Source organism: Toxorhynchites rutilus, chromosome 2 (genome assembly GCF_029784135.1).
Source record: "Toxorhynchites rutilus septentrionalis strain SRP chromosome 2, ASM2978413v1, whole genome shotgun sequence".
Taxonomy (NCBI): domain Eukaryota; kingdom Metazoa; phylum Arthropoda; class Insecta; order Diptera; family Culicidae; genus Toxorhynchites; species Toxorhynchites rutilus.
In genome coordinates, this window is record NC_073745.1 from 227,396,558 (window position 1) to 227,424,080 (window position 27,523).

Here is a 27,523-nt window from a genome sequence, read left to right on the forward strand (position 1 = left end):
TTTGATAACATAAAAATGAGCGCTCTATCATATGTAACAACTTTGTCTAAGACAGTTTTTGTCTAAACAATAAATATCTTTCACAAAGTTGTTTTTAGCGCCTTCTATCTGAGTTGCATTTGGGTAACTATGAAAAAACGGATTTTTTTACTTTAACTTTTATATTTAAAATTCTACATCAAAATGGTCTTCGTACGACTTTTAGAGCTTATCGATACCAACATTTTGCGATGCAGAACATGTCAATATTTTAATCCTGCTCAAAGTTATTGATGAGTTTTCATCCAAAAATTCGTGATTTCAATGTGAAATTTGAAATATAAAAGTTAGTTAAAAAGTTAAAAATAGTTTTTTTCATGGTAACCCTAACATAACTTAGAAAAAAGGCGCTATATCGGTTATTTCAAGAGTTAGAGAAAAACTTTGTTCTACAAAGATGTCTCAAATAATTGGAACCACATTATTGTCGAACTATGTTTACCTCTATCTATAAAGACAAGAAAGTTTGATTTTTTATTTCATCGAGAATTTTGTTCACGCTATTTTTGATAACATAAAAACGAGCGCTCTATCATGAGTAACAACTTTGTCTAAGACAGTTTTTGTCTAGAGAATAACTGTCAAGCTCTAAATGCTAATTTCCACTTAAATGTAACTCCTGGACCATTGTGCACTGATTTTTATTGAGAAAACGTGAAAAACAACGCCGCAAACTATAAAACCGAGGTTCTGGAGGTTGTTGCCCCGGTACTTCGGGATCTCTACGGGAAGGATCATTAAGGTTTTCAGTAGGACGGCGCACCGGTTTACACGGCGAATGTCGTCCCAACGTGATGTCGGGAAAATTTGTCTGATTTTTTCCATAAGACTTTGTAATGTGTTGACCAATTTAAGAAGCTCATTTCCTAGATCTGGGATGAGATGCCGATGGACCAGGAGCATGCTATATACATTACTTGAAAGGACTATCCAGTAGCGATTAGTAATACACTCGACAAAAAAAATTAAAAACACAGAGCGAATCTAAATTTTTAAATAATTTTTGAAACGCTGTAACTGCCGAAAAAATCAACACATGGAATGCAAATCATTTTAAAGCTGCAGGTCTGCTTTGGAATTTTCTATGTAAACATTTTTGTTGTTGCATGTCCTACATGGGCTGAAAATCCCCGGGATTTTTAATGAAAACAACCTTTTTTGGGTTAAGCTGTATTTATTCCTCAATATAGTTTTCTTCGAGGGTAGAACATACTTGGTATAGCGAGTTTCCAACATTTCGATTTCCTTTCTGTAGTACGAAACGTATAAGTCTTTGAAATATGCCTCAGTGCCACTGTGCAGACTGCCTATTGGGCTTAGGAGTGTGGTAACGGATGCACGTTTCATCCATTGTCACAGAGCGTTCAACAACGCCAAGCCGGCTGTTGAATCATCAACGCGCCACTTTTATTGGCCGATGATCAGCAAACGCGGCACCCATCTCGCGGATAGCTTTTTCATGTCCAAAAATGTCGTGCAAATGTATCCCACACGTTTTTTTAAATGCTTACGGCTTCTGCTATCTTGCGTAACTTCACTTTACGATCGTTCAAAACGAGTTGATGTACTTGTTTCACGATTTTTGGATTCGTAGCCTCTTTTGGTCGTCCAGAGCGAAGTGCATCTATGATGGTTGTACGGCCAATTTTAAATTCATTAAACCACCGATAAACTGTTGTTCTCGAAGGAGAAGAATTGGAATAACATTTTGTCAACCACTACATTGATTGTTCAGGAGGTTTTCCAATCAAAAAACAATGTTTGATCAAAATACGATATTACTCTTTTTCCAATTCCTATACGAATGCTCAGGTAGTGACACTGAAACAACTGTGAACAAATAAACGAAATATCATGAAACTTCACACATAAGCTAGTGACAGATGAACCTATCGGCATGAATCTTGTCCATTTTTAGTGGTGCCATCTGTTGAAAAATCTCGGGACTTTTCAGCCCATGTAGTGTCTGTATTTTTGGTATAAATCCTAGTTTTTCTACAGCTATAAAAGTTTTTCAAGTGTGGTTAAAAAATCAAGGACAACTCTTTCAAATAGTTTGGGTATAGCACATACAGAAGCGATTCTATTGTCATTTACTACCATTCTCTTCAAGACTGTCTTGTCAAGTTTTGGTGAATAGTAAATTTTTAATGAGTATTTATGAGCTGATTGATTCATAAATCAATTAATTAATTCAATTAATCAAACACATAAAAACGTTTCTCAGCAAATCGACATGTGTCCTGAAACATGCTCAGTTAAGTCACTCACTCAGTTAAGTCACTCAGTAAATTCACGTTGAACTTGACTTTAACTTTCAACAAAACCTTTCTTATTCAGGACTCTGTAGTTTGTGGACGCGTTACAACACTGCGTTTCACAACCATATAACCAATCCATTTTTCTGGAAACTCAGAGATATGTAAGAAGTCTGTTGAATTGAAGTATAGAGTGTTGCGTATATAAACTATCTTCATTTATAAGACTGGCCATTTGAACTTTATTGTTGTGTTCAGACGCAAAACAACTAAAAAAACTAAAACTCCAGTGTTTCGTAAATATAGAACCAGATGGAAAAACTCTCACTCCTTTACAAAATTAACGTCAATTCACACAAATTACAACAAGTTTCTAATTCGGAGGTCATCTTTAGTTTGGGTCAGTTCAAATAACACATTCGGGGTGGTTTCGTCCAAGCTGCGCCATGTTGTAGTGCGGAAGGTATGGTTTAATGAATCGATGCTTCAGATTCTGAACCGGTCAGCTTGTTTACCAGATAAAAATCCTATAAAGAACTTATGAGGAGTGATGGTAAGAATAGTAGATGCAGCTTACAAGCAGTATGAGTGATTTGAAGAGCTTAAACGAGTAGTATCCTTTGCGTAGAACGAGATACACACTACAACATGGCACAGCTTGGTCGAAATCACCCCGAATGGGATCTTTGAACTGATTGCGAACTGAAGAGGACCTACGAACTAGAAACTTATTGTAATTCATGTGAAATTGACGTTAATTTCGTAAAAGAGTGAGAGTTTTTCCATCTGGTTCTATAGTTATGAAACACTGGAATTTTAGTTTTTTTTATGTTTCCCGCCTGGACAAAATGATAATTTTTTTTTTATTGGTTCATGCGATAGAGAGGTGTATATAAATTTATTTCACATGAATTTTGGATTAAATCGGTCCAGCAGAAGAAGAGTTGAAAGAAGAAGAAAAAACTCAATTTACTCAAACTCAAAACTCAAACAAGAATACCCCCTTAACACGTTGAGCCCCACGTTTTCTTGCCACGCTTTCCTTTCAGTCCGCATCCCACTGATATTTGTTATATAAACAGTAAATAGTGAGAAATTTGACTGAGATGGTAGTCGTAAAACGTAAAACGTAAAACATCCGAAAACAAACCTAGGGACCAACACGGGGATTAACGTGTTAAGAGAAGCGATGTCGAGGTAACAAAAAATAAATAAATACTGAAATACCCCATATTAAATAGAGATAATTTTATTGAAAATTTACCATTAATGTGAAATACTTTTCATATATAAAATGGCGATATAAGAGTAGACGAAAACTGTAGTTTTTTAGTTTAGTTTACTAAAGTATCTATACAGCTATTCCATTTCAAACCGATATAGTGGTTCTCAGATTTTCGTCAAAAGAGGTTATTTTGTTTTTCATCGTAAAATATTAGACCCGTATTTTTTATTTTTTTTATTAGAGTGAAATGGGCAGGGTGGTCCGAAAAATATTTTTTTTCCATTTTTTCCCCGAAAATGACTTTTTTCTAAAATTCTAAACTTTTGAATCACTGAACCGATTTAGATGTTCTACGTATCAAATTGAAGCGAATAAGCTAGCCTTTTATTAAAAAATATTGAACTTGCAAAAAATGGGGTTCTATTCTCGTAACTATTGATTTTTTAATGGTTTCCATGGCTTTGGACTAGAGAGCACTATATTTTTAATATTTTTTCTTGAAAGCTGAAGATTTTTACATGACATATCTCGGTATCAGAGACAGGACCCGAAATCTTTAACGGTGAAAAATGAAGACCGACTCTACTCCCAGTAGCTCCGCTTCGACTAGAGCTGCTTCGACAGTCACCGCCAACAAAAAAATGACTTGACTAGAAAATGAATTGACTAGCGAGGATGACTGGTGAGCTAGTCCAGTCAGTGGTTATTTTAACTGACTCGACTAATGAATACAAATCTGCCTCTTCATTCAATTGACTTCAATTCACATTTCCATTTCCCCCTAACATTAATTTTGTACCCCCGTATGCAATCTTATTGTAGGTCCATATAAAGAGGAACGAAAACTTGATTCCTGATGCAAAAAAGTTGTTACCCCATCAATGGACAGCTTATTTTCTACCCATCGTGAACTCAAACCAACGAACATCGAGACATTTATCAAGTATGCTATAAAGGTCCTCGCGTTAGTATTAGTTAGTATTAGGCGTGCAAAATAGCGCACACACAGCACGCTATATAGCGACTAAACGCCCGACTGACTGTTCAGTCGTTTTGGCGAAGAATCTGCGTGAAGAAGCCAGAAGCTAATACTAACTGACTACGGATATAGTCAGTCGGTTAGTCAGCCGACTATCCTCAGTTGACTATGACTGTCGAGCCCTGATCAGAGATGCTATTTTTTGACGGAAGGGAAGGGTGCCAAATCAGAAAACAAGTCACGTTTTTATGAAATAAAGTTAACGTTAATAACGATTTTCACTGTGAACGAATTCTCATGATTTGCATACCAATCGAATCGGAAATTCTTTAAGATTTGTTTGATATGCTATACATTACAATTCGCTAATCTCTAAAGGGTTTAAATTCATGAAAACTGGAAGAACTTCTTTTTTTCCCATACATTTGTTCTGCCGATTTGTGTGCTCACCCTACCCGTATTTCTAATGCTTATAACTCGAACGTTTCTTAACAGATCAGAGAGATGCTTGCATCAATTGATAGGAAATATTTCTACGCGTCTATCACAATTAATAAAATGTTATTTTTCATGAGATGAACAATTGAATAACTGTAAAATGTCAAGCATTATCTAAATGCCCTAACTGCCAAGTTTTGATTGGCCCGATCTACGGTTTCTTTCCCCAAAAGAGACTTCAAAATCGATGTACCTGTGTATCCGCTTTGCAATTATACATGCAAGTCGGGGGTATTTTTGTTCCCACCGAGCTGTCTTTCCCTGACACGGACTTCAAAATCAATGTGCCTGGAGGACTCCGCTTTGTCAAAACATGCAAGTCGGGAGTATTTTTTCCCACTGAGTTGTGTTTCCCTAACACGGACTTCTAAATTATTGTACCTGGGGGAATCCGCTTTGCAAATACATGCAAGTTGGGGGTATTTTCTGGTGTTGAGTACTTTTGTACTCGCTTGTAGTTGTGCAGATCGGAATATGTTTCCCTAAAACGTACTTTTAAACTGAGAATCTGGAAATGGGGAGCCCAATGGAAATGGGGAGCCCAATGAAACAATAAAAAAAATAACCGATTTTGACGAAAATCTGAGAACCACTATAACGGCTTGGAATGGAATGGCTGAATTTGTATATTATTTTTCATTTTCTCTTGATAAGTGTAGAAGAAAATACAAAACAAAACAAAACTACAAAAAATAAAACACACTAAAGGGTGTGTCACATCAAATTGCATCACGGAAAAAACGCTGTAGAAATTTAATTTTTAGTAATTATATCTTCAGCTTTCGCTTATAATCAGATAAGAGTGTATAGATCACGTTGGCCATGCTTCACTGTCAATTTTTCGTAAATTTGGAAAAATGTCGTCGAACGGAAAAGAGCGTCGTGAATTAATCCTGCGCACTCATTTCGAGAATCCGGAGTTGTCACATCGGAACATCGATAAGATGCTGGGAATCGTCCAATCCACGGTCAGCAGAGTACTAAAACGATACTTCGAGAACCTAACCATCGACCGGAAGGTGAAGAACGGAAAAAATGAATGCTCCGTCAGTGAAAAAGATCACAAGCGCGTAGTTAAGCAGTTTAGACGTGATCCGAGAAGTTCGGTCCGGGATGTCGCCAATAAGCTGAATTTGTCAAGTTCATTCGTCCAGCGGACCAAGCAGCGGGAGGGCCTGTGTACATACAGATTCAGAAGGCTCCTAACCGCGACGAAAGGCAAAAGATGGTAGGGAAGACGCGAGCCCGGAAGCTGTACACCGAAATGCTGACGAAGCCGCATTGCCTGGTAATGGACGACGAAACCTACGTCAAAGCGGACTTTCGTCAGCTGCCGGGCCTGTTGTTCTTCTCCGCAGAGAACAAATTCAGCGTTCCGGAGGAGATTCGCAAGCAGAAGCTATCCAAGTTTGCCAAAAAGTACATGGTGTGGCAAGCGATCTGCTCTTGCGGAAAGCGGAGCACCCCCTTCGTGATGACCGGCACGGTAAACGGACAGGTTTACCTTAAGGAGTGCCTACAGAAGCGCTTACTACCACTATTGAAGCAGCACGACGGCCCGACCATCTTCTGGCCGGATCTCGCTTCGTGCCACTATTCAAAGGACGTATTGGAGTGGTACGAAGCCAACGGGGTCACCTTCGTGCCAAAGGAAATGAACCCGCCCAACGCGCCGGAGCTTCGCCCAATAGAGAAATATTGGGCGATTATGAAGCAGGCCCTCCGGAAGAACCCAAGTTGTCAAATCGGAGGCAGACTTCAAGAGAAAATGGATTTCTGTTCAAAAAAAACTACAACCTGACGTTGTACAGAACCTTATGGACGGGGTAAAGAGGAAGATGCGAGCATACGGGCTTGGGCTCGAAGTATGAATAAAAAGAAAATGCCAAAAGTTGTTTAATAGTTTTTATTTTACTGTCTAAAATTTTCAAAAGGATCGGTCTACTGGGCGAATTTCTACAGCGTTTTTTCCGTGATGCAATTTGATGTGACATACCCTTTAGACTTAGATCGTGCACCCGTGGCCGAGTGGTTAGCGTCCCACACTATCATGCGGGGTGTTCGGGTTCGATTCCCGTTCTGGTTGGGGGATTTTTCGTCAAAGAAAATTCTTCCGGCTTGCACTGTGGTCACGCGTATTCTAGAGCTTGCCACTCTAGAGCACATTCAAGGCGTGTTATTCGGCATAGAAATCTCAACCAAGTATTAATGAACGACGCTAGTTAATGAATACGTTGAGACGGCAAAAGCTCCACAGGGAACGTTAACGCCGTTCAAGAAGAAGACTTAGATCCTCAGCAGTATGAATATGGGTCGAATACCAACATTGATTGCCAACTAGAACAACAAGAATTGATTGTAGCAATTCAACTAGAATTGCTAGAATCAATTCATTCATAGTTCGGCAAACCGAGAAAAAAAAATGAACTGGCAAAAGGCACCGGAAAAAGCACGCTGCTCGTGTTCAGGCGCCTCACTCACCTGTTCCGCTTGACGTGATGAACCTTCGTGTTTCTGCAAACCATTTATTTATTTATTTTTTGCTTTCACTATCAATTAACGTTCTTCTCCAGTTTCATGACAGGCAATCATCGATTTTATTAGGCACTCGCTCACCATTTAAACAGTATTCCGTAAACCATCCCCTCGAATAAAGCGATGTATAGCGGCCAGACCATAACCACAGCTTTGTCTGCGGCGGACCGCAGATATTCGGAATGATAAAAGGTACGGTATCGTTAAAAACGTTAAATTTCTACCTCTTGTCATGTTTAATGCCGCACCCACGTCTCCTCTCGCACCATCCGGGGGTCATTTCGGACAGCATGGGAATGGGTGCATAAAACGAATGCGCATCAATTAGGCTGTCATTTTTCATCCGTGTGCGACATAACATTAGATATACCCGCCCGGTTGCGGTTTCGGCAGCCATAAGGAAAATACGACGGTAGAATCGAAGGTGCTGAAGGCTCACGATTGCATTGGAATGAAACATCATCAATTACGCATTTGAATCTATTAAATTTCCCGCTGTTCTCTCCCTGTGACCATTTTAGGCACGACCATATAATCTTTTATATGGAACTTTTATCGCATTTTGAGTGTGGAACGCAATAATGTGCACGTGGGAAAACATTACCATGATAAGTTTATTCCTTCTCGCTTTTATTGCTGTAAGTTCCTTAGTATTATTACCAGCATGAATAAATAATGTCTGACTGCATTAACGAGAATCGATGTAATACTCCGAATATACCCTCATGCTAAGATGCAATGAGAGCAATTCGCGACACTTGATCGGAATGGCTAATCGCTGCTTTTGTTTGAATATTGCCCAAATGTTGTTCTTCGATTTCGGTTTCGGTTCTGCGGTGGCGGCTCCCAGCAAACTTAATTCCATAAAAGTAAATTACACCTTTGCGTCATTCTTTCAGCTAGCCAAGACGGCGATTCTCTCTTGCTCCTTCGTCGGTTTTACGATGGGTTGTTACAGTTGCGAGGATATGTCCGTTCTCTTCATCGACGTAATCATGTCCTAGAAGAAATTAACTTTTATTCTCTTCGATATTATTGGTTTCTTCACCTTTTACCTTTCTTATGAAAACCGAATGAAGAATTCTGGTGCATTTGGGTATTCTGGTTGTTCGGAATACTGCAATTTTTTTCACAGTCCTTATGTATGTTCAATAATAATATTTTTCACGTTATTATAGCATGTGTCTCCTTGTAGTTTTTTTTTGTTTGTTCAAAAGTTCTTTTCATATAATGAAAAGTCCAACCAAACCGCAGGTGGACTGGATGTGGGATTTTGTCCTGTGTTTACCCTTGTTTCCTGCGCTCTGTTTACAGTACTGATAGTAATATTCCCTTTTCTTTTCCTCTCTCTCGTTACAGGCTGTGCGTTTTTGACGTATTTCGGTCCGGAAAACGCTATTAACGCTCAGAGCGCGTTACATGAAAAGCAGACTTCACCTGGGGTGAGTTGCTCGGAGTTTATAGCCGTGTCTGTATACGTGCGCTTGTGTTGTGTTGATATAGCTCAAACTTTATGGTTTCGCACTCATTGCTTAACCCTCGCTTTCAGTCCGTCCGGAAATTTTCATCCTCCCGTTTTTTTTCCTTCTTGTTATTCTGCTGATTTTATTGCTGAAAAACCCGCCACCTCCACACCACCACCACACAAACACACAGTTGGAATTTAGACAAATTTAGCTATTTGTCGCCTTTGTGTTTTTAATCTTTACGCGCCTTTAATGTCTTTGTTTCCGGCTTGGTCTGTTGGCGAGATTCGCAGCGGGTCCGAGTCCGGTCTTTTCTTCTCTAGATGTAAGCCTTTCCACGCTGAATGAGGTTGTTTTGTGTCACTTTTCGAGCTTTAGTTGGATTTTCCTTGATTGGGGTGGATTTGTAACTTCGGTCATATCATATCACAATGGGTTATTTTCCGTACAATAACCATTTCTGAAATTGTTACAGTACTTTGCTGAAACAATATCTTTGTATAAACAATATCGTATTGATATACTTGTTATTCAGCCATTCCATCCCAAACCGAAATACAGGGTGGACTAGATTATATACAGACTCGATTATATGTGATTCGATTATATACAATTTTGGACTCGATAATATACAGTTTGAAAAAAATATTTTTTTTTACATTTCAAAAATGACTTTTTTCAAGAAAAAATGTAACCTTTGAACGTTGAGGTGAAACGTAAGTGGCTATTATATGTACAGTGGGGTAAAAATCGTGATTTTTTGAAGATTTTGCTTGAATATTCACCAGGAATTGTTTATATCGATATTGCAGCGAAATTAAGAAAGATAGAAGTTGGGCGTTAAAGAACAAATTGTAGAGTGGTTTGAATGCTTTAATTTTATTGATGAAAACAATCAAGTTTAATATGAATTTTCAGAATAAAATTTATAATTACGCATTAAAAATTACTAACTTTGAAGTTTTCACTTCCAAAAACAGGAAGTGGGTTATATCTATGGTATAACCGCAAGGGTGACGTAGGACTATCGTTGATTTAGGGATCATTTGTTTGAAGTTGAATCTAAATCCATCCTGAATGAATGAATAAATACATATTTGGGTGGCTTCAAAAACGAGAGCATTACGTTGGAGGCTCAAGGTTATATGCATCCAATATTGGATACAAAAAACCTTGTTCTGAAGAATAATCTTCAGAAGCTTTCCTGTTAACTGCACTTGATTGACAAACCACAAAACCAAATGTATGTGGTCGCAGTATTATATGGATAGAAAAAATTAAAATAAACTCGCTTGAATGTAATTTTCAATTCCAAGGGGAACTGGCAGATTATTTTTCAGCAACGATCATTTCTTTCCAGGTTTCTTCTCGATAACCAGCAAACGAAAAGAGTTGCGCGCGTGTATGTGTGTGTGTGTGTGGCGGCTGCTTCAATGTCTTCCCGAGGAACCGTATTTCGATGCTCTCTTGGTCACCTTCACTTCTCCTTCTGATCGATCGGCTTTTCTGCGCTCCCTCACAGTTAAAACAAACTGATTGCATTTCAGGTCAGGTCAGGCCAGGTGATGAATCCCTCGATCCCTCGCCGTTCAGCTCGTTCAGTAACGATGTTGTCTTGTCGATGTCCTCAGGCGTCGTGTACAAATTACGTAACGCTAAAAATCCGGATCTTGAACCCCCTCCCCCCCCCCTTACGTAACGCAATTTCCTATCTCTAATAAACAGAAAGTAACGCAACATCTACCCCCTCCCCCCTTATCGCGTTACGTAATTTGTGCACGACGCCTCACGAAAAATGAATGGGATTCACCACCAGAATATCATTTAAGTATGCTTCTCGTGCGTGATTGAATCGAGAGAAGGTGTGGTTTACGATGGCAATTTGGAAGGCAAACTAGAGGAGAACAAACTCTCTGAGTATGAAAATTTCGGCGACTGAGCAATAATCGATTGAAAATTATATAATTTTCGCGATACGAAACATTTTCCGCTGCGCGCGCATACAATATTAGATACGAAAATATCCTACTGATGGGAAAGAATAATCTTCCGAAGCTTTCCAGCTAATTACACTTGATTGAAAAATTACGAAATCAAATGTATTTGGTCGCTGTGTTCGCCATATAATTAGAAAACATTAAAATAAACTCTTTCGCATGAATGTATTTTTCAATTCCCAGGGAACTGGCAGATTGTTTTTCAGCAACGATTAGATCTTTCCGGAATTTTCTCGATGCTGTATGGCATCCAAACGAAAATTCTCGTTTCAGTTTGGCCTGCAAAAAACTTTTCTGAACTCTAATCCATCAAATTTGGAGCCCTGAAAAGGGCCGTTGATTATATGCTAAGCTAATATAGCACGCTCTCCTCGGATACGATGGGCCAGCTGGATGTCCTTGGGCATGATGTGACGCGTTTTGCATGGATAGCACACAAATTGGTATCTTCGAATAAGCCTCCTGCAGCGTCATAACTGCGGAACTTTGGAAGCGCAAGTCGGTTTTGAAGTCCTGAGCAATTCCACGATCCAAATGCTGCAAAGGTAGCTGCGGATAACCAATTCGGTCGACTTCTGATAGCGACGAATTTCACGCAAAGTTCTCGGTCGATAGCGATGTGGCTTCTTCACGCTTCCTGCTGCTGGTGCGCTTATCCGAGCTGCTTTCATGTGCCTTACCACCGAAAGACTAACGAGCTGTCTGCGAAAGACTAACGAGCTCGAGTCCTCACGGTGCAAGAGTAGAGTAAGAAATGAACGAAAGCAAGGGAAGTAAATTAGCTTACTGTATACTTACGAATATAATAAGGGTGGGGTTTAGATTCTATACTTTTATGGTTTATAAAATGACGCTTCCTTTGCTTTCGTTCATTTCTTACTCTACTCTCGCACCGTGAGGACTCGAGCTCGTTAGTCTTTCGGTGGTAAGGCACATGAAAGCAGCTCGGATAAGCGCACCAGCAGCAGGAAGCGTGAAGAAGCCACATCGCTATCGACCGGGAACTTTGCGTGAAATTCGTCGCTATCAGAAGTCGACCGAATTGGTGATCCGCAGCTACCTTTGCAGCATTTGGATCGTGGAATTGCTCATGACTTCAAAACCGACTTGCGCTTCCAAAGTTCCGCAGTTATGACGCTGCAGGAGGCTTATTCGAAGATACCAATTTGTGTGTTATCCATGCAAAACGCGTCACATCATGCCCAAGGACATCCAGCTGGCCCATCGTATCCGAGGAGAGCGTGTTATATTAGCTTAGCATATAATCAACGGCCCTTTTCAGGGCTCCCAATTTGATGGATTAGAGTTCAGAAAAGTTTTCTACAGGCCGAACTGAAAGGAGCATTTAGCGAAAATCGTGGTGTCGATGATAATTCGATACCGATAGGTGCCATGGATATGAATTCCATAATGAAGAATATGAAATATATGACATGATGTAGTGAATATATCCGAAGAAATCACTTTGGTGAGACTGCATTATAAAATTATTTGTGTACGAATGCCGCAATCGATAGTCGACTCTAGTTTGCGCTGGGTAATTTCCTCGGAGGACTCAATTCCTCCTTTGAGCATAAAGAAACTCTTTCTGGTAATACGAAGTGGTATGAATCACATTATTTGAATGATAGAATGAAGAAGTTTTCTGCCAATTTCCTTCAACCTCCAAACATATCTTTCTCCCGTTTGTCGTTTTTGCGTTCGCTAATCCTTTCTCACAAAACCCATTTCTCGTTTGAGAAATTGTTGAGTAAACATCGTTTGCCAGTGCGCGTAGAGCGGGAATTCCTAAAGATTCATTGCACCTCTAATAAATTGCCGAAAGACGTGGTCTTAGGTTGATCGCATTGATTGAAAAAATCCAAAACGAAATGTATTTGGTCGCAGCATTCTATGAGTAGAAAACAAATAATCGCTCGAAAATGACTTGATTTTCGCGATGATGTTTCACGTTTTTCATGTTATGCATCCAATATTGGATACGAAAGTTTTCCACTGATGGGAAAAAAAAGATTCAGAAGCTTTCGTATTAATTGCGATTGATTGAAAAATCACAAAACCAAATGTATTTGGTTGCAGTGTTATATGGATAGAAAACATTAAAATAAACTCTTTCGCATGAATGTATTTTTCAATTCCCAGGGGAACTGGCAGATTATTTTTCAGCAACGAGAATTCCGCGCGTGTATATGTGTGTGTGGCGGCCGATGTTTCAAGCGGAACCGTGGCATCACTCTCCTCCTGATGGATTCCCTTTTGGCCGTAGGTGCACAAACAGGCTCTTGGTGACACCGTTCATCAGTGTTTTCATGATAAACGAAATTAGCTTCACAACAACAGCGACAACATGCTCCAATCGCTGTTCAATCATAACTGAGGGGGTTTACGAGCGGCGCTCGCTTATATACCGATTGGTGATTTCAATAGCCTGTTTTGAAAGCAATTTTAAGACTATTGAAACAAGTTTTTGGATGAAAAAGTAACAAGTATATGACGCGTAGACCTTTTATCTTTCGAATGAAGTGTTTATCATACCATTTCGTTCAGTTGTTTAAGAGCTATTAACGCTCAAAATCTCGGTCTCCGGCGTAACGCTTTCATTTTCGAAACTTTGGTTTTACTCCCCGGTATAGAAATGAAAGACGTAGTCCTACGTCAAAAGGTATTTGAATCCTCTAATTTAGATGTTTCACCACTATATCCTGTACTAAATTTTCTCATCTTTTAAATGAAAACAACAGAATTGAATAACGTAGCGTACTCTTTAGTGTAGAGCCAGTTTGAGGGAACAGAGTCCGAAACAAAAAAAAAGTTCTATAACTCTGTCATTATTGAAATTCGAACATATGCATTAAAGATTTTTTTTTTTCATGAAATATGATCATCTATCACCTTCTGAGAGATTCTGGGAAACAATATTTTTTTCTATGTGAGAAAGGTTTTTTCTGACCTTGAGGGGATGAATCAATAATTAAATTCTTCTTTTACTTTCAATAGACGAAAAAAATATGCAAAAAAACGAATGAAAAAAAAATTTTTTTTGACTCGATTATATACAGTGAAAAAAATCGGAGACTGTTTATAATCGAGTCCGCGCTGTAATGGTTCTCAGATTTTCATGAAAATTGGTAGTTCTGTTCCTTCTAGCAAAATTTGAAACCCGTATTTTCTTGTTTTTTCCGTTAAGGTGACCATTTTGATTTTAGGATGATCCGAAAAACAATGTTTTTCTCATTTGAGGGGCTTAGAATGCAAGGGGTGTAAGTGACTTGATCGATTTCTCTTCATCAACTTTTTCTTTAGTTAATAACTCAACTGCAAAATCGTTCCAATATGAGTTTGCTGTACCATCCGATAGATGAGGTTCTGACCTTTCTTCAAGATTGTCAAATACAGCTGGGAATGAATTTGCAGCTAAGTTATGACCAAAAGAGAGAGTCGATGTAGAGAAATCGATCAATTCACTTACACCCCTTTCATTCTAAGCCCCTCAATTTTCCTAAAAATGGCTTTCTAGAAAAATGTAACCCGGATTTTCGCCGGCGCATGAATCTCAGCCGATATGAAATATGAATCATGCGTTCAAAGTGACGTATCAAACCATGTTAAACTCTGATATTGTAATTTTACAAGCATAGCAACGTTGCGAAGACGTTGTATTTGATAAGGAGTTGACGAATTTTCCATCGATTATTGTGTGGAATAATTAGAATGGAACAATGCTTTTACTGCCTTGCATCATTACGTCCAATGGCTGTAACTCATTAATTTCACTTCATTATTTATAACTTTTAATCATAAATTTTATGATGCTGCTGTGTTTAAATTCATAACATTCGAACTAATGGACTAATTCAGATGATCGATATATCAAAATGAAGCCAATTAGCTAGTCTTATTGCACTATACTAGTTAAATATTGCACTAAACCAAAAAAAAACGGGTCTAATATTTTGCTATAAGGAACAAAACTACAAATTTTCACGAAAATTCGAGAACCACTATATCGGTTTAGTAAGGAATGGCTTATTGTTGTATCGTGTTACCTAAGAGATCTAATGCATCATTATTAGTGACGAAACGGATAGTAGTTTGGATATACGGCATGCTTCGAGGCCGGATAGCCGGATATTCGGTTCTTTATTTGCAAATACGAAACTGGGAAAAGCTGCATGTGTGCGTAAAGTTAATGAAAGATAACATTTTAGGGTGTAATAAACACATCTTTACATAAAAATAATGAACTACGATTAAATTTTTCGTATATAATGAATATCCTTTAATAGAGTATAAACTTCTCTGCAAGGAATATTGAACAATTTTTTTTCTATATAGGATTTTCTATTACAATCATGAACTATTTGTGGATATATTGAAATAATTTCAATACTAATCGAGTTCGAATAAGTACTACGAATTCAAATAAGTAAAGCACATCAATCAATTATTTTTTTAAATATTGGAACTGTCTTCACGGATGATAATACACATACACTTACAGTACACTTACTTCGACACAAATCAAATTAAACGAAGCGATAGAGACGGAACTGGATTGAAACTGATACGCGAAGCTCACGACACCTTTTAGGACAATTTCAACGAAGTGGAAAGTGAAAACGATAGTCCGCATCGAGTTCAGAAAAAAAATCACAGAAGGGTTGTGTCCGAGACACAACGGTTAGGTTATCTGTTGATTTTGGATATGTTCGTCAAACTCATTGATAACGATTTGGTGGCCCTGAAAAGAGCCGTTTTGTTTGGTTGTTGGATATTGTTTGTTCACTCCACCAGAGTTTACCAAGTGATGATGACAGAAGGATGGTAAACAGTCGTTAGATGGTGCGTATCAGATAAAAGATACCGAAGTGTAACGAGATATGATGAAAATCGCCCTTTGTGATCCTAGACGAGATGCCTATGTTATGTATGGATGAAATAAAGAAAAAAAACTTACCAATGTAATATAGGATAATCACCAATACCGAACACAATTACCGATTTTTTCGTCAGTAAAACATGTTACTTTAATATAGAGAAAACATATTTGAAATGAAAAAGGTAATTTTCGTTCATAACTTTTACTTTCTGAGTGTTTATTCAACCCAATGCGAATTTTAATTGGACTAACAGCACCTAATACTATATGTAGAGTATATGGGAAATCACTTTTTCTAATATTGCTTCACTTTTCCAATTTTTCTCGCCGTTAAACTTTCCTTGGGTGCAAATAAATACAACAAAACAGATAGCTTAAACCAAACGAGCGAGAACACACGTTGATTTTTGTTTATGAAAATTTAAATAAATCGTTTCATATATCAACTCATTTTCAAAACAACTCCTGCCATATACAATTTTACACTTACACTTGTGCTATTTTTTTCACAATACGCGATCGGTCATTGATATTAAATTTCACGAAGCAACCAACATTAAAGTTCCAAATTTAAATTTTATTTGCGAGAATTAATCGTATCACTTGGCTTAGTTGCAATATAAAAATGCTCCCGACTTGCATATATTAGCAATGCCGATTCAAACTGCCATCAAACGTTGGTTTTGATGTCTCTGTAAGGGAGCACATCTCGGTAGGAAGAAAAGAACCCCTACTTTCATGTGTTTGCAATGCCGATTTTCCTCAGCCAGCTTGGTTTGAAATGTCTCTGTTAGGGACCCGCCGATGTGTCGTCAATTTCGACCAATCAGAAGTGGGTTTTTCCGTTAGGATAGGGGATGAGATTTTTCAATTGTTCGATAGTTAGTTTCATGACATATATTTTTTTTTTTTCAATATAAAAAAATGTTATGGAGTGCCGAAATCGAATCGAATCGCAAAAATTTCATCAATCCATAATGAAATGACTGAGCAATAAACGTTTGAAATCGGACATTTTCGGACAATTTTCGTTTTTCAATTTATATCCCAATATGTTCCAGAAAGACGTAATCCTACGTCAAAACCCATTGCTAACGAAATCGACATTTCCAAAATCGCAATCACATTCCTTACGTTTGGTGGTCATTAAACTCTAAGCAGTATCCACAAATGGCAAGGTTTGTTAGAGTTCATCTTTCAGTTCCTTACAGTAGTGTTTACGAAAAAGACTGTTCTCTGAAGCTGGCCTGTTGTACCAAACAAAGCGTAATCGGTAGGTTAAAAAAATATAATAAAATAATAGTGTTAATGAATCAATGTTATGAGTTAATATTAATTCAATTTTGAAAAAAAAAAGGATTTATCTTGTGTTAATCAGAAATAATTGATTTTTTTCTAATATCCACATCAAATTGCATCACGGAAAAAACGCTGTAGAAATTTAATTTTTAGGAATTATATATTCAGCTTTCGCTTATAATCAGATAAGAGTGTATAGATCACGTTGGCCATGCTTCACTGTCAATTTTTCGTAAATTTGGAAAAATGTCGTCGAACGAAAAAGAGCGTCGTGAATTAATCCTGTGCACTCATTTCGAGAATCTGGAGTTGTCACATCGGGACATCGGTAAGATGCTGGGAATCGTCCAATCCACGGTTGTTTAATAGTTTTTATTTTACTGTCTAAAATTTTCAAAAGGATCGGTCTACTGGGCGAATTTCTACAGCGTTTTTTCCGTGATGCAATTTGATGTGACACACCCTTTAATACGGTTTTACACTTCATGGCAGCTCTTTGGTTGCCTTACTTACCAGATCCCGACGACAAATGTTTCCATGGGCTATTCGAAACACAAAAATCTTATAAGGTTCGGATAAATAGAAATAAAATAAGTAAAAAAAACTTTTTAAGTTAAATGGTTTTTTTGTGATTAAACATAATAATGATACAGATAATGTACTAAAAGCTAGAAAATAATCAGGCAAGTAGCAGTTAGCAGTTATCATACCCCTTCCTTCATTAATCAAGGACATTGATGAGACTAAAATAAAACTTTGTTCTACAAAGATGTCTCAAATAACTAGGACTACAACATTGTCGAACTTTGTTTACCTCTATCTGTAAAGATAAGAAAGTTATATTTTTTATTTCATCGACAATTTTGGTCACTCTATTTTTGATAACATGAAAATGAGCATTCTATCATACGTAACAACTTTGTCGAAGACAGTTTTTGTCTAGTGAATAACTGTCGAGTTCCAAAAACACTATATTTTACATTTCCACTCAAATGCATCTCCTGGACCATTGTGCAGTGGTGTAAGTTACTCATTTTCGAAAAAAAAATGGCGCTTAGTTCGTTTTGGCAGAACTCCGACCATATGATAATGAAAATTGTCATTTTGGATAGCTCTCGTCACATGTACCAAGTTTCAGAAAAATCGAAGATTCTATGATTTGCACAGTGAACGAACGTGTGTTTCCAAAACTGATTGTTCTGTTTGCTCTTTCGCCCAAGTCATTAAAGAAGAGCACTACAAATTGTGATAACATTCCATGTCTGGAAGCATCACCGGTCGGCCTAACAAAGCTATAACATTACGCGCTATCGCTACATCCACTTTTCCGCCCGATGAAACGGGAAAATAGAACATGATGAGACTATTTTTACCTCGTCCAGATACTGCCGAGTTAGCTAGATTGCTGCTGAGGTCTGGATTGTGTTAACACTCCATATGACTTTTAATGCGATCATATTCTCTCGATTTTCCTTTAAGCGATCGTTCATGTGAATGAATGAAAATTTCTCGAAGAATCAGATTCACCACTGAAAGATGAGACTACAGTTTACGGAGAAAGACCATTCAGGCCACAACTGGGCCACTCACTCAATCGATGAAACGTCTATCGCATGTCGACCGCACATCAAAAGAGCCACAAAACTATAATTTCCAGAAATTATTTATCCTCGTCGAAACACCATCACCAATCACCGACCCGAGGCCGGCGTAAACTCTCGCCAATGAAAGCGTAAACGGAACGCAATTTTCCCGCATGATTAGTTCATAACTGGTCGAAAACAAAAAACGCACCACTTCATATGAAATGCATACGTCCGAAATAGGGGGAGGGGGCGGCTTCACAAATCCATCGATCGTTCCGAGGCCCGGAAACATAAAGTGGGAAGGTCGACAGCACGCGGTAAACTGCTTGCAATCATGAGTTTGTTTCTTGTGTTTAGAACAGAAAAAAACTTGGTTGTTCGCAGCAAAATAGGCAAAATGTAAACTATATTTTACATTCACGCAAGATCTCCGGCACGCACGCACCAATTCACACATCCATTTGGCGTGTCTGCGGCGGAAGAACGGGTTCACCGATAAACACACGAATGACGCGGCCAGCAGTGTTCTTTATATGGCGGCGGCCGGAATCGTGGAGAACCAGACGCACATCTAAACATAATAATAGAAATAATAATATGGCGTGTATGTTTGCTCTTGATGTGGTCTTCCACCGGCCGACCCGATCGCCCCGTTCCCCGTGATTCATTGAGCTGTTTATGGCTTCTGGTGCTTGAAATGTTCACACTGGAGAGAAAACAAGCGGACGCCGGGTTTGATTTTATAGATATTGCCAGAAAACTCACAAAATATTAATGCTCTCAAATACATATAGAAACATAGAAGTACATAGTTGTTTCTCAGACACACATTTTGTCCGTTGCATGTTTTTGATGAAAATTTACTTAGATTATTGTGTTTTTCGATTCCTTCAGATAAATCATTGGAAAAGTCGACCATATACATTTGACAAGCTTTGAATTGGTTAGTCCACTCATCAATAGTTACAGGACCCATATTTTTTATAAGGTAAGGACGCCTTAGTAAAGAGAGAGGCTTTTTTCGATTTTCATCTTTTTTGTTATTGGGAATGCTTTTGACGTAGAACTACGTCTTTCATTAAGGATGCCAAATCAGAAAACAGGTCACGTTTTTATGAAATAAAGTTAACGTTAATAACTATTTTTGCCGTGGACGGATTCTGGCGATTTACATACCAAACGAATAGGAAATTCCCTAAAATTTGTTTGGTATGCTATACATTACAATCCCATAGTCTGTATATGGTTTGAATTGATGAAAATTGGAAGCATCCCCAATTCCTCATACATTTGTTCTGTCCATTTGTGTGCTTTCACGAACAGCGCTGTCAATAACGAGTAACTTATCGACGAGCAACGAAGGGGAAATCGTAAGGAAAAGAAAAAAAAATGAAGGGGAATATTTGCCTAGAGTATAAACAGTGGATCTTGCTGAGAAAAACTTGGCACCCTGTTATATCACCACTACCAACAACACCCATACGAGATTGTCTTCTCGGATGATCCGACGTTTCTTTCCCCGGCGGGAAATACTTCGACTTTGGACATCATCGTCACCAATGTGAGAGTATCCAAACCTTGGGTACTAAACGACCTTAGCTCAGATCACTACCCAGTGCTATGTACCTCGCATCTAACTGTGGAAGCTGCCCCGATCTACAAAAGGAAAAATTACCATAATGTCGACTGGGTGGCCTTCGGTCAACTCGTGGATCGGAACATTAACGATGATATCTCGCTGGTGACGACTAGCGACATCGACAGTGCGCTGGATGGCCTTCAGCGCGCAATAACAACGGCAGACGGGGCTCTCATCCGGCAGGTTCCTCTTCGGGGTAAGTTATTAAATATTGACTCCCATACTCGGTATATAATAAGATTGCGTAACATATATAGACGGCAGTTTCAACGGATTGGAGAGATTGGCAAAAACATGCTGCAGTTCTCCTTACCAAAGTGATTTCCTTCAGGTTAGATGCAATTAAAAACAAAAACTTCGAACGCGAAATCCGAAAACTGAAGGATCACTCTCGTCCCTTCTGGAAGGTTGCCAAGGTGTTGAAGTCTCGCCCAAAACCAATTCCACCACTCAAGGCAGGTGATTCGTTATTGATTACTTCTTCTGAAAAAGCTGATGCACTCAGTGAACATTTTTCACGCTCACATAATATTGGACTTGCTTACCGAAGCCCATAGAAGCAACAAGTTGACATCGTATTAAAACATTGACTCAACTCCTTCGCACCTTCCAAATGAACAAAGAGTGAATATTGATGAAGTCCGCTCAGCCATCAAATTCACTAGAAACATGAAAGCCCCCGGTTTCGACGGTATCTTCAACTTAGTCATTAAAAAATTTAATGACAAGGTGTATAAAATCTTAGCTGATAGTTTCAACCGATGCATGGAGCTTCAGTATTTCCCATCTGTTTGGAAAGTGGCAAAAATTATACCTGTGGTCAAACCGGGAAAAGACCCCACACTATCTGTGTGGTATATAGAGTAAAAGTGTAAATAGAACTTAATTCAGAACTTGTCCCCCGTTGCTATCGTGTGAGCAAACAGCGGCAGAACGGACAATGTCTTAACCCACACATCGAGCCGAACTCGTCCTCGCGCACACACACTCTCGTGGGCGACTTTCCTCCATATCTCCTCATTCTTGGATCAACGCTCGAGAAGGTGAGTTGCACACTATCCTCAAGTTACCTATCCAAAAGTTGCCAATAAGCTTACTTTCTGCTATAAGTAAATTGTTTGAGAAACTTCTTCTCAACCGTTTATTAGCATTTATTAATGAAAACAACATTATTCCCCCAGAGCAATTTGGATTCCGAAGGGGTCACAGCACTATCCATCAAGGCTCAAACATAAAATTCAACATAAGGCGGTATCTAAGTCTACAGCCATGGCATTGTTAGACGTCAAAAAGGCGTTTGACAACGTCTGGCATGATGGACTTATTTATAAACTTCGGCTTTTCAATACTCCAGTTTATTTAATAAAAATGATCCGCAATTACCTTCAAAATCGAACATTCAGAGTTTCTCTGGGCAGTGTTGAGTCAGGAAACTGTTTCATCACTGCGGGTGTTCCCCAAGGTAGCCTTTTGGGACCAATTTTGTATAATGTTTTCACGTCAGACTTTCCGAACCTTCCAGCTGGTTACAATTATTTCTTCTTTGCGGATGATACTGCAATTACAGTTAAGGGAAGAACTCCGCGGGAACTGATGGATAAACTTCAGAAATGCCTTGATGTCTTTGTTTCCTACGCAAGGTCGTGGAAAATTAAAATTAATGCTTCGAAAACTGACACTATCATCTTCCGTCACAAATTATCCCACAAGCTTATCCCAGCGTTAATTGCAAAGTAGTACTCAATGGTGAGCCAATTGAGTGGTCCTCACAGGTCACTTATCATGGCGTAACCATTGATTCCAAACTACTCTTCAATCAGCATGTGGATAAAGCGTTGCTCAAAAGTACAATTTTGTTCAAAGCTTCATACCCGCTAATTTGTCGAAAATCCAGACTCTCCAGGCCTAATAAACTTGCTGTCTATAAACAGATTGTCGCACCCGCAATTTTTTATGGCTCACCGGTGTGGGATTCCTGTGCATTAACGCATCGAAAGAAAGTTCAAAGAACTCAGAACAGGTTCCTCCGGATGATCCTAGAAATGCCTCGTAGAACAAGAACATCAGAGCTCCACGAATTAGCCGCCATTAAATCTGTGGAAGCAAACCTCTCCGAAATGAAATTAAAATTTACTGAACGAGGTAGAAACTCTGTGTTTCCATACATTAGATCACTTTTTTGAATGTTCCTCTTTTTTATTTTGACGTAGGATTACGTCTTTCGGGAACATATTGGGGTACATATTGAAAATCGAAAATCGATCACATCGTGAAAATTGTCTAATTTCAAACGCTTATTGCTCAGTCATTTCATGATGGATTGATGAAATTTTTGCGTCAATCGATTTCGGCACTCCATAACAATTTTTTATATTGAAGAAAATAACATATGTCGTGATAATAACTATCGAACAATTGAAAACTCTCAACCCCTATCCTAACGGAAATACCCACATCTGATTGGTCGAAATTGACGACAATGCGGCGGTTCCCTAACAGATACATCAAAACCAAGCTGCCTGGCGGAAATCGCCATTACAAATATATGCAAGTCGGGGGCATTTTTACATTCCAAGTAAGGTGAGTGATACGATTAATTCTAGCAAATAAAATTTAAATTTGGAACTTTAATGTTGGTTGAAAAATTTAGCAAAAGTGTAAATGTAAAATTATCTTGATATATAAAACGATTTAATTCAATTTCCATAAATAAAAACCAAGGTGTGTTCCCGCTCGATACCGTGTCGTTAGGTTTAAGCTGTCTGTATTGTTGTGTTCATTTTCACCCAATATATAGTACATATAGTATTAGGTGTTGTTGGTGCTGTTGGTCCAATTAAAATTCGTTTTGAGTTGAATAAACTCTCAGAAAGTAAAAATTATAAAAGAAAATTACCTTTTCCATTTCAAATATGTTTCCTCTATTAATATAGTAACATAAAGTAACATGTTTTTACTGATGAGAAAAATTGATAATTGTGTTCGGTATTGGTAATTATCTTATATTACAATGGTGAGTTTTTTTCTTTATTTCATCATAACACATAACACAGGAGGCATCTCGTCTAGGGTCACAGAGGACGGTTTTCATCATATCTCATTCCAACGACTGTTTAGCATCCTTCTGTCATCATCACTCGGTGAACACTGGTGAAGTGAACAAACAATACCCATCAACCAAAAAAAAGGCCAGCAAATCATTATCAAACGATTTAATTCTTCAAACATATCCAAAACTAACAAATAGCCTAACGAAATCCTACGTCAACTATGCGGTCGTGTCTCGGACACAACCTTCTTGTGACTTTTTTCACCCAAAAACATTTGAGCCAATTAATCAGTGATCGACTGGTAAACTATTATTATCAATTATCATCATCACCTCAGCTTTCAATGAATGTGCTATTTGTTTTGATCATCTATTTTTTTTTTCATTAGGCTCATTTAGCAATTTAACTGTAACATACATTATATTCAGACCGATACTACATTAAAAGTTTATAAAATAAAATCGTTAATTGATGAGAAGGCATACACAATTACAAGACATACTACCTTGATCAAAAAGTTCCCGGAATCATCACCGTGTGGCACTCTCAGTCACCTGTTTTTATTTTTTTTTTTTGTAGGTTGGCACATCTGTCATTGATATTCTATAAAATTTGCAGTGTGATAGTTTTCCATTTCGAAAAGTTACGCTGTATTGAGAACATCTGCTATTGTGCGTCCCTCGATTTTGTACAAATTTGCAAAATTTGCAAAATCAATCATTATTTGTGAACATTTGGCTTAAAACGAAACGAATAACATTCAGCAACCACCGAGTTCACCAGGTGTGGCTCCCTGCGACTTTTTCTCATCCGAACGACTCAAAAAAACACGTTTCAGCACCCAAGATTGGTTCGTCACTTTTACTTCCATTTTTGGAAGAATGTCGGGAGTGAGAATTGAACTCGTGACCTTGAGCGTGAGAGGTACGGATGTTACCACTACGCCAGATCGCCTCCTAAAATCGAAAATGGCGCTGATGGTCATACCGTAAATCGAATATAATAAATGTTTCGAGGCCATAAGTGAGTTGCAGTCGATGGGGAGTACTTTGAAGGGGTCAATTACGATATTGATGTATGATCTTATATTTTTAAACGGTTTTATTTAGCTTGCCCTGTAATTTGTATGTTTGTAACATGTTTGTCTCCCTTCGGGCCCGAGGAAGACAACCCAATGTGCCGGTGAGAGATGTGTTGGCTCGGTTAGAACTTGATTACATGTCCCAAATATATGTTTTGCTTAAAGCTATCGATCTTCGTGTGTGATTGTCCCTATATCCCTATACCCTCCTTTTGTTCCTTTGCGAGTAATTGGTCCCTTGCTATAAACAGTAGAATAAGTTGAAATTTAAATATAATATAGATATACCAATAGATTTAAGAATTTTGTTTGATCATCAACATCTTGATAATTGCCTTATATCCCATCCCTTTCCTGAAAAAAATGTCACCCTTCTAAACTCGTGTCAACCGCAAGTAAAGTAGCTTTTTACCTTACTAACCATAGAATTAGGAAATTGTTTATATATAGTTATAAAAATATAGTTAAGAATTCGGCTCCTTTAAACTTATGTAACTGAGCCTGTAAAAATAAACAAATTAATAAAAAAAACATGTTTGTCTGTAGCGTTTTACCACATTAATAGAAATTTGACCCCCTTCCTGTTGACCGATTGATCTGAAATTTGGAACACACCTTTTTCTATCTTCAGTCATTATAAAACTGCGTATTTTATGATTTTAAAAATCCAAGATGGCGGCCGCTACAAAATGGGGGTTACATATTGTCTCAAAACCCCATTAATATGGGTTTCTCCCAAACCCCATCAATATGGGTATCAAATGAAAGGGCTTGATTAGTAGAACACAGTTATTAATGAGGAATGCAAATACAAAATGGCCGCTACCACAAAATGGCGGATTACATATTTCCTCAACACCTCATCAATATGGGTACAAATGAAAGGGATTGACTAGTAGAACACAGTTATTTATGAAAAATGCAAATCCAAAATGGTCGCCACCGCAAAACGGCGGATTACATATTTTCTCAAAGCCCTATCAATATGGGTATCAAATGAAAGGGATTGACTATTAGAACACAGTTATTCATGAAAAATACAAATCCAAAATGCCCGCCCCCACATAATGGCGGATTACACATTTTCTCAAAACCCCATCAAAATGGGTACAAATGAAAGGATTGACTAGTAGAACACAGTTATTTATGAAAAATGCAAATCCAAAATGGTCGCCACCACAAAATGGCGGATTACATATTTTCTCAAAACCCCATCAATATGGGTACAAATGAAAGGGATTGACTAGTAGAACACAGTTATTTATGAAAAATGCAAATCCAAAATGGCCGCCCCACAAAATGGCAGATTACATATTTTCTCAAAACCCCATCAATATGGGTACAAATGAAAGGGATTGACTAGTAGAACACAGTTACAGGTAAACTTCGATATAACGTACCCTCGTTATAACGTACCCTCGATATAACGTCACTCGATATAACGTACATTTTACCTCGATATAACGTACACGTTTTCAAAGTCCAAAGGAACATTTTTTCGAAGATTTTTTTTCTGAAAGAACTATAAATTTCCTGTATTTAGATACTAAAGCTTGTTTTGTACCTTCAACCAATCCCGAGATACAACTGTTCTGCGATTACGGATTCTAAATGAATCAAACAATACGAAGGGAAACATCATGAGAAAGGTTGACTTCGTCTTCAAGTTGAATTTATTCAATAACCTTACTCAAACAGCAACACAATAAAGTAATATAAGCTACGTTTCGGAGTTCTTTATTATGCTTCGATATAACGTACAATTCGATGCAACGTACAATTTTGAAAGTAAAATGTACGTTATATCGAAGTTACCCTGTATTTATGAAAAATGCAAATCCAAAATGGTCGCCTCCGCAAAACGGCGGATTACATATTTTCTCAAAGCCCTATCAATATGGGTATCAAATAAAAGGGCTTGACTAGCTAAACACAGTTATTTTACAAAAAAAATGCAAATTCAAGATCGCTGCCACCACAAAATGGCGGATTACATATTTTCTCAAAACAAACCCCATCAAAATGAATATCAAGTGAAGGCGCTTGACCAGTAAATCACAGCAATTTAGGAAAATTCAAATCCAAGATAGCTGCTGCAACAAAATAATCAATTACTTTTATAATCGGTTTCATTCAACTTGACCTGTTTTTATGTATGTTTGTATGTCTGTAGGGTTGTCCCACATTAATAAAAATTTGACCCCGTTCCTTTTCATTTATTGATCTAAAATTTGGAACAAACCTTTATCACTGCTGTAATTATAATACTGTGTATTCAATTATCTTGAAAAATCCAAGTGGCTGGATGGCTTGACTTGGAGAACACACTACATTATGTACAACATAAATTCAAAAAGGTGTATGTCCTTTTTTGTGATACCCTCAATATCGGTATCGAATGAAATGATTTGACTAATAAAATACAGTACATCATCAAAATAATCCGAAGAAAATTAGGTAAAAAATAAAAATAAAAAAGAAGTTGATTGGTTTTATTGTAGAGAAGTATACTAATCATACAGATAATGTACTAAAAACTAGAAAATAAAAAAAAAGGAAAAAAAATCTTTTTAAGCTAAACGGTTGAATGTAGCTAGCAAATAATTGAACCAGTAGCAGTTAATAGTTATCACATCTCTTCCTTCAATGATGCGACTAAAATAAAATCGTGTGTCACAACGGATTTCCATTATCCACAGTTAGTTGTTTTATCATATACACCCGATTTTATTTTAGTCTCATCATTGAAGAAAGGGATGTGATAACTATTAACTGCTACTGGTTTAATTATTTTCTAGCTACATTAAAACGTTTAACTTAAAAAGTTTTTTTTTACTTTTTTTTAGTATACAATTAATATTAGTTGTCTCTCTCCACAGCGACCTGTTTTCAATAAACATTTTTATCAGCATTTTAAGTGTTCCCGATGTTCGGAATCATAACCGTGTTGTAGTTTATAGTGAATTTAAACATGTGAACTACAATTACACGT

At 37.8% G+C, this 27,523-nt stretch overlaps 1 protein-coding gene across 10 annotated transcripts in view; it reads left to right on the plus strand.

Annotated features, from left to right (window-relative positions):
* The window catches only part of LOC129768064 (CUGBP Elav-like family member 4), a 1,369,849-nt gene that overhangs the window by 236,307 nt on the left and 1,106,019 nt on the right, over positions 1 to 27,523 (plus strand). For all 10 annotated transcript variants that reach the window (XM_055769451.1, XM_055769460.1, XM_055769465.1 and 7 more), the window contains exon 3: positions 8,894 to 8,976. In XM_055769451.1, the coding sequence (XP_055625426.1) occupies positions 8,894 to 8,976 (83 nt within the window). The remainder of the gene's footprint in view (positions 1 to 8,893; positions 8,977 to 27,523) is intronic.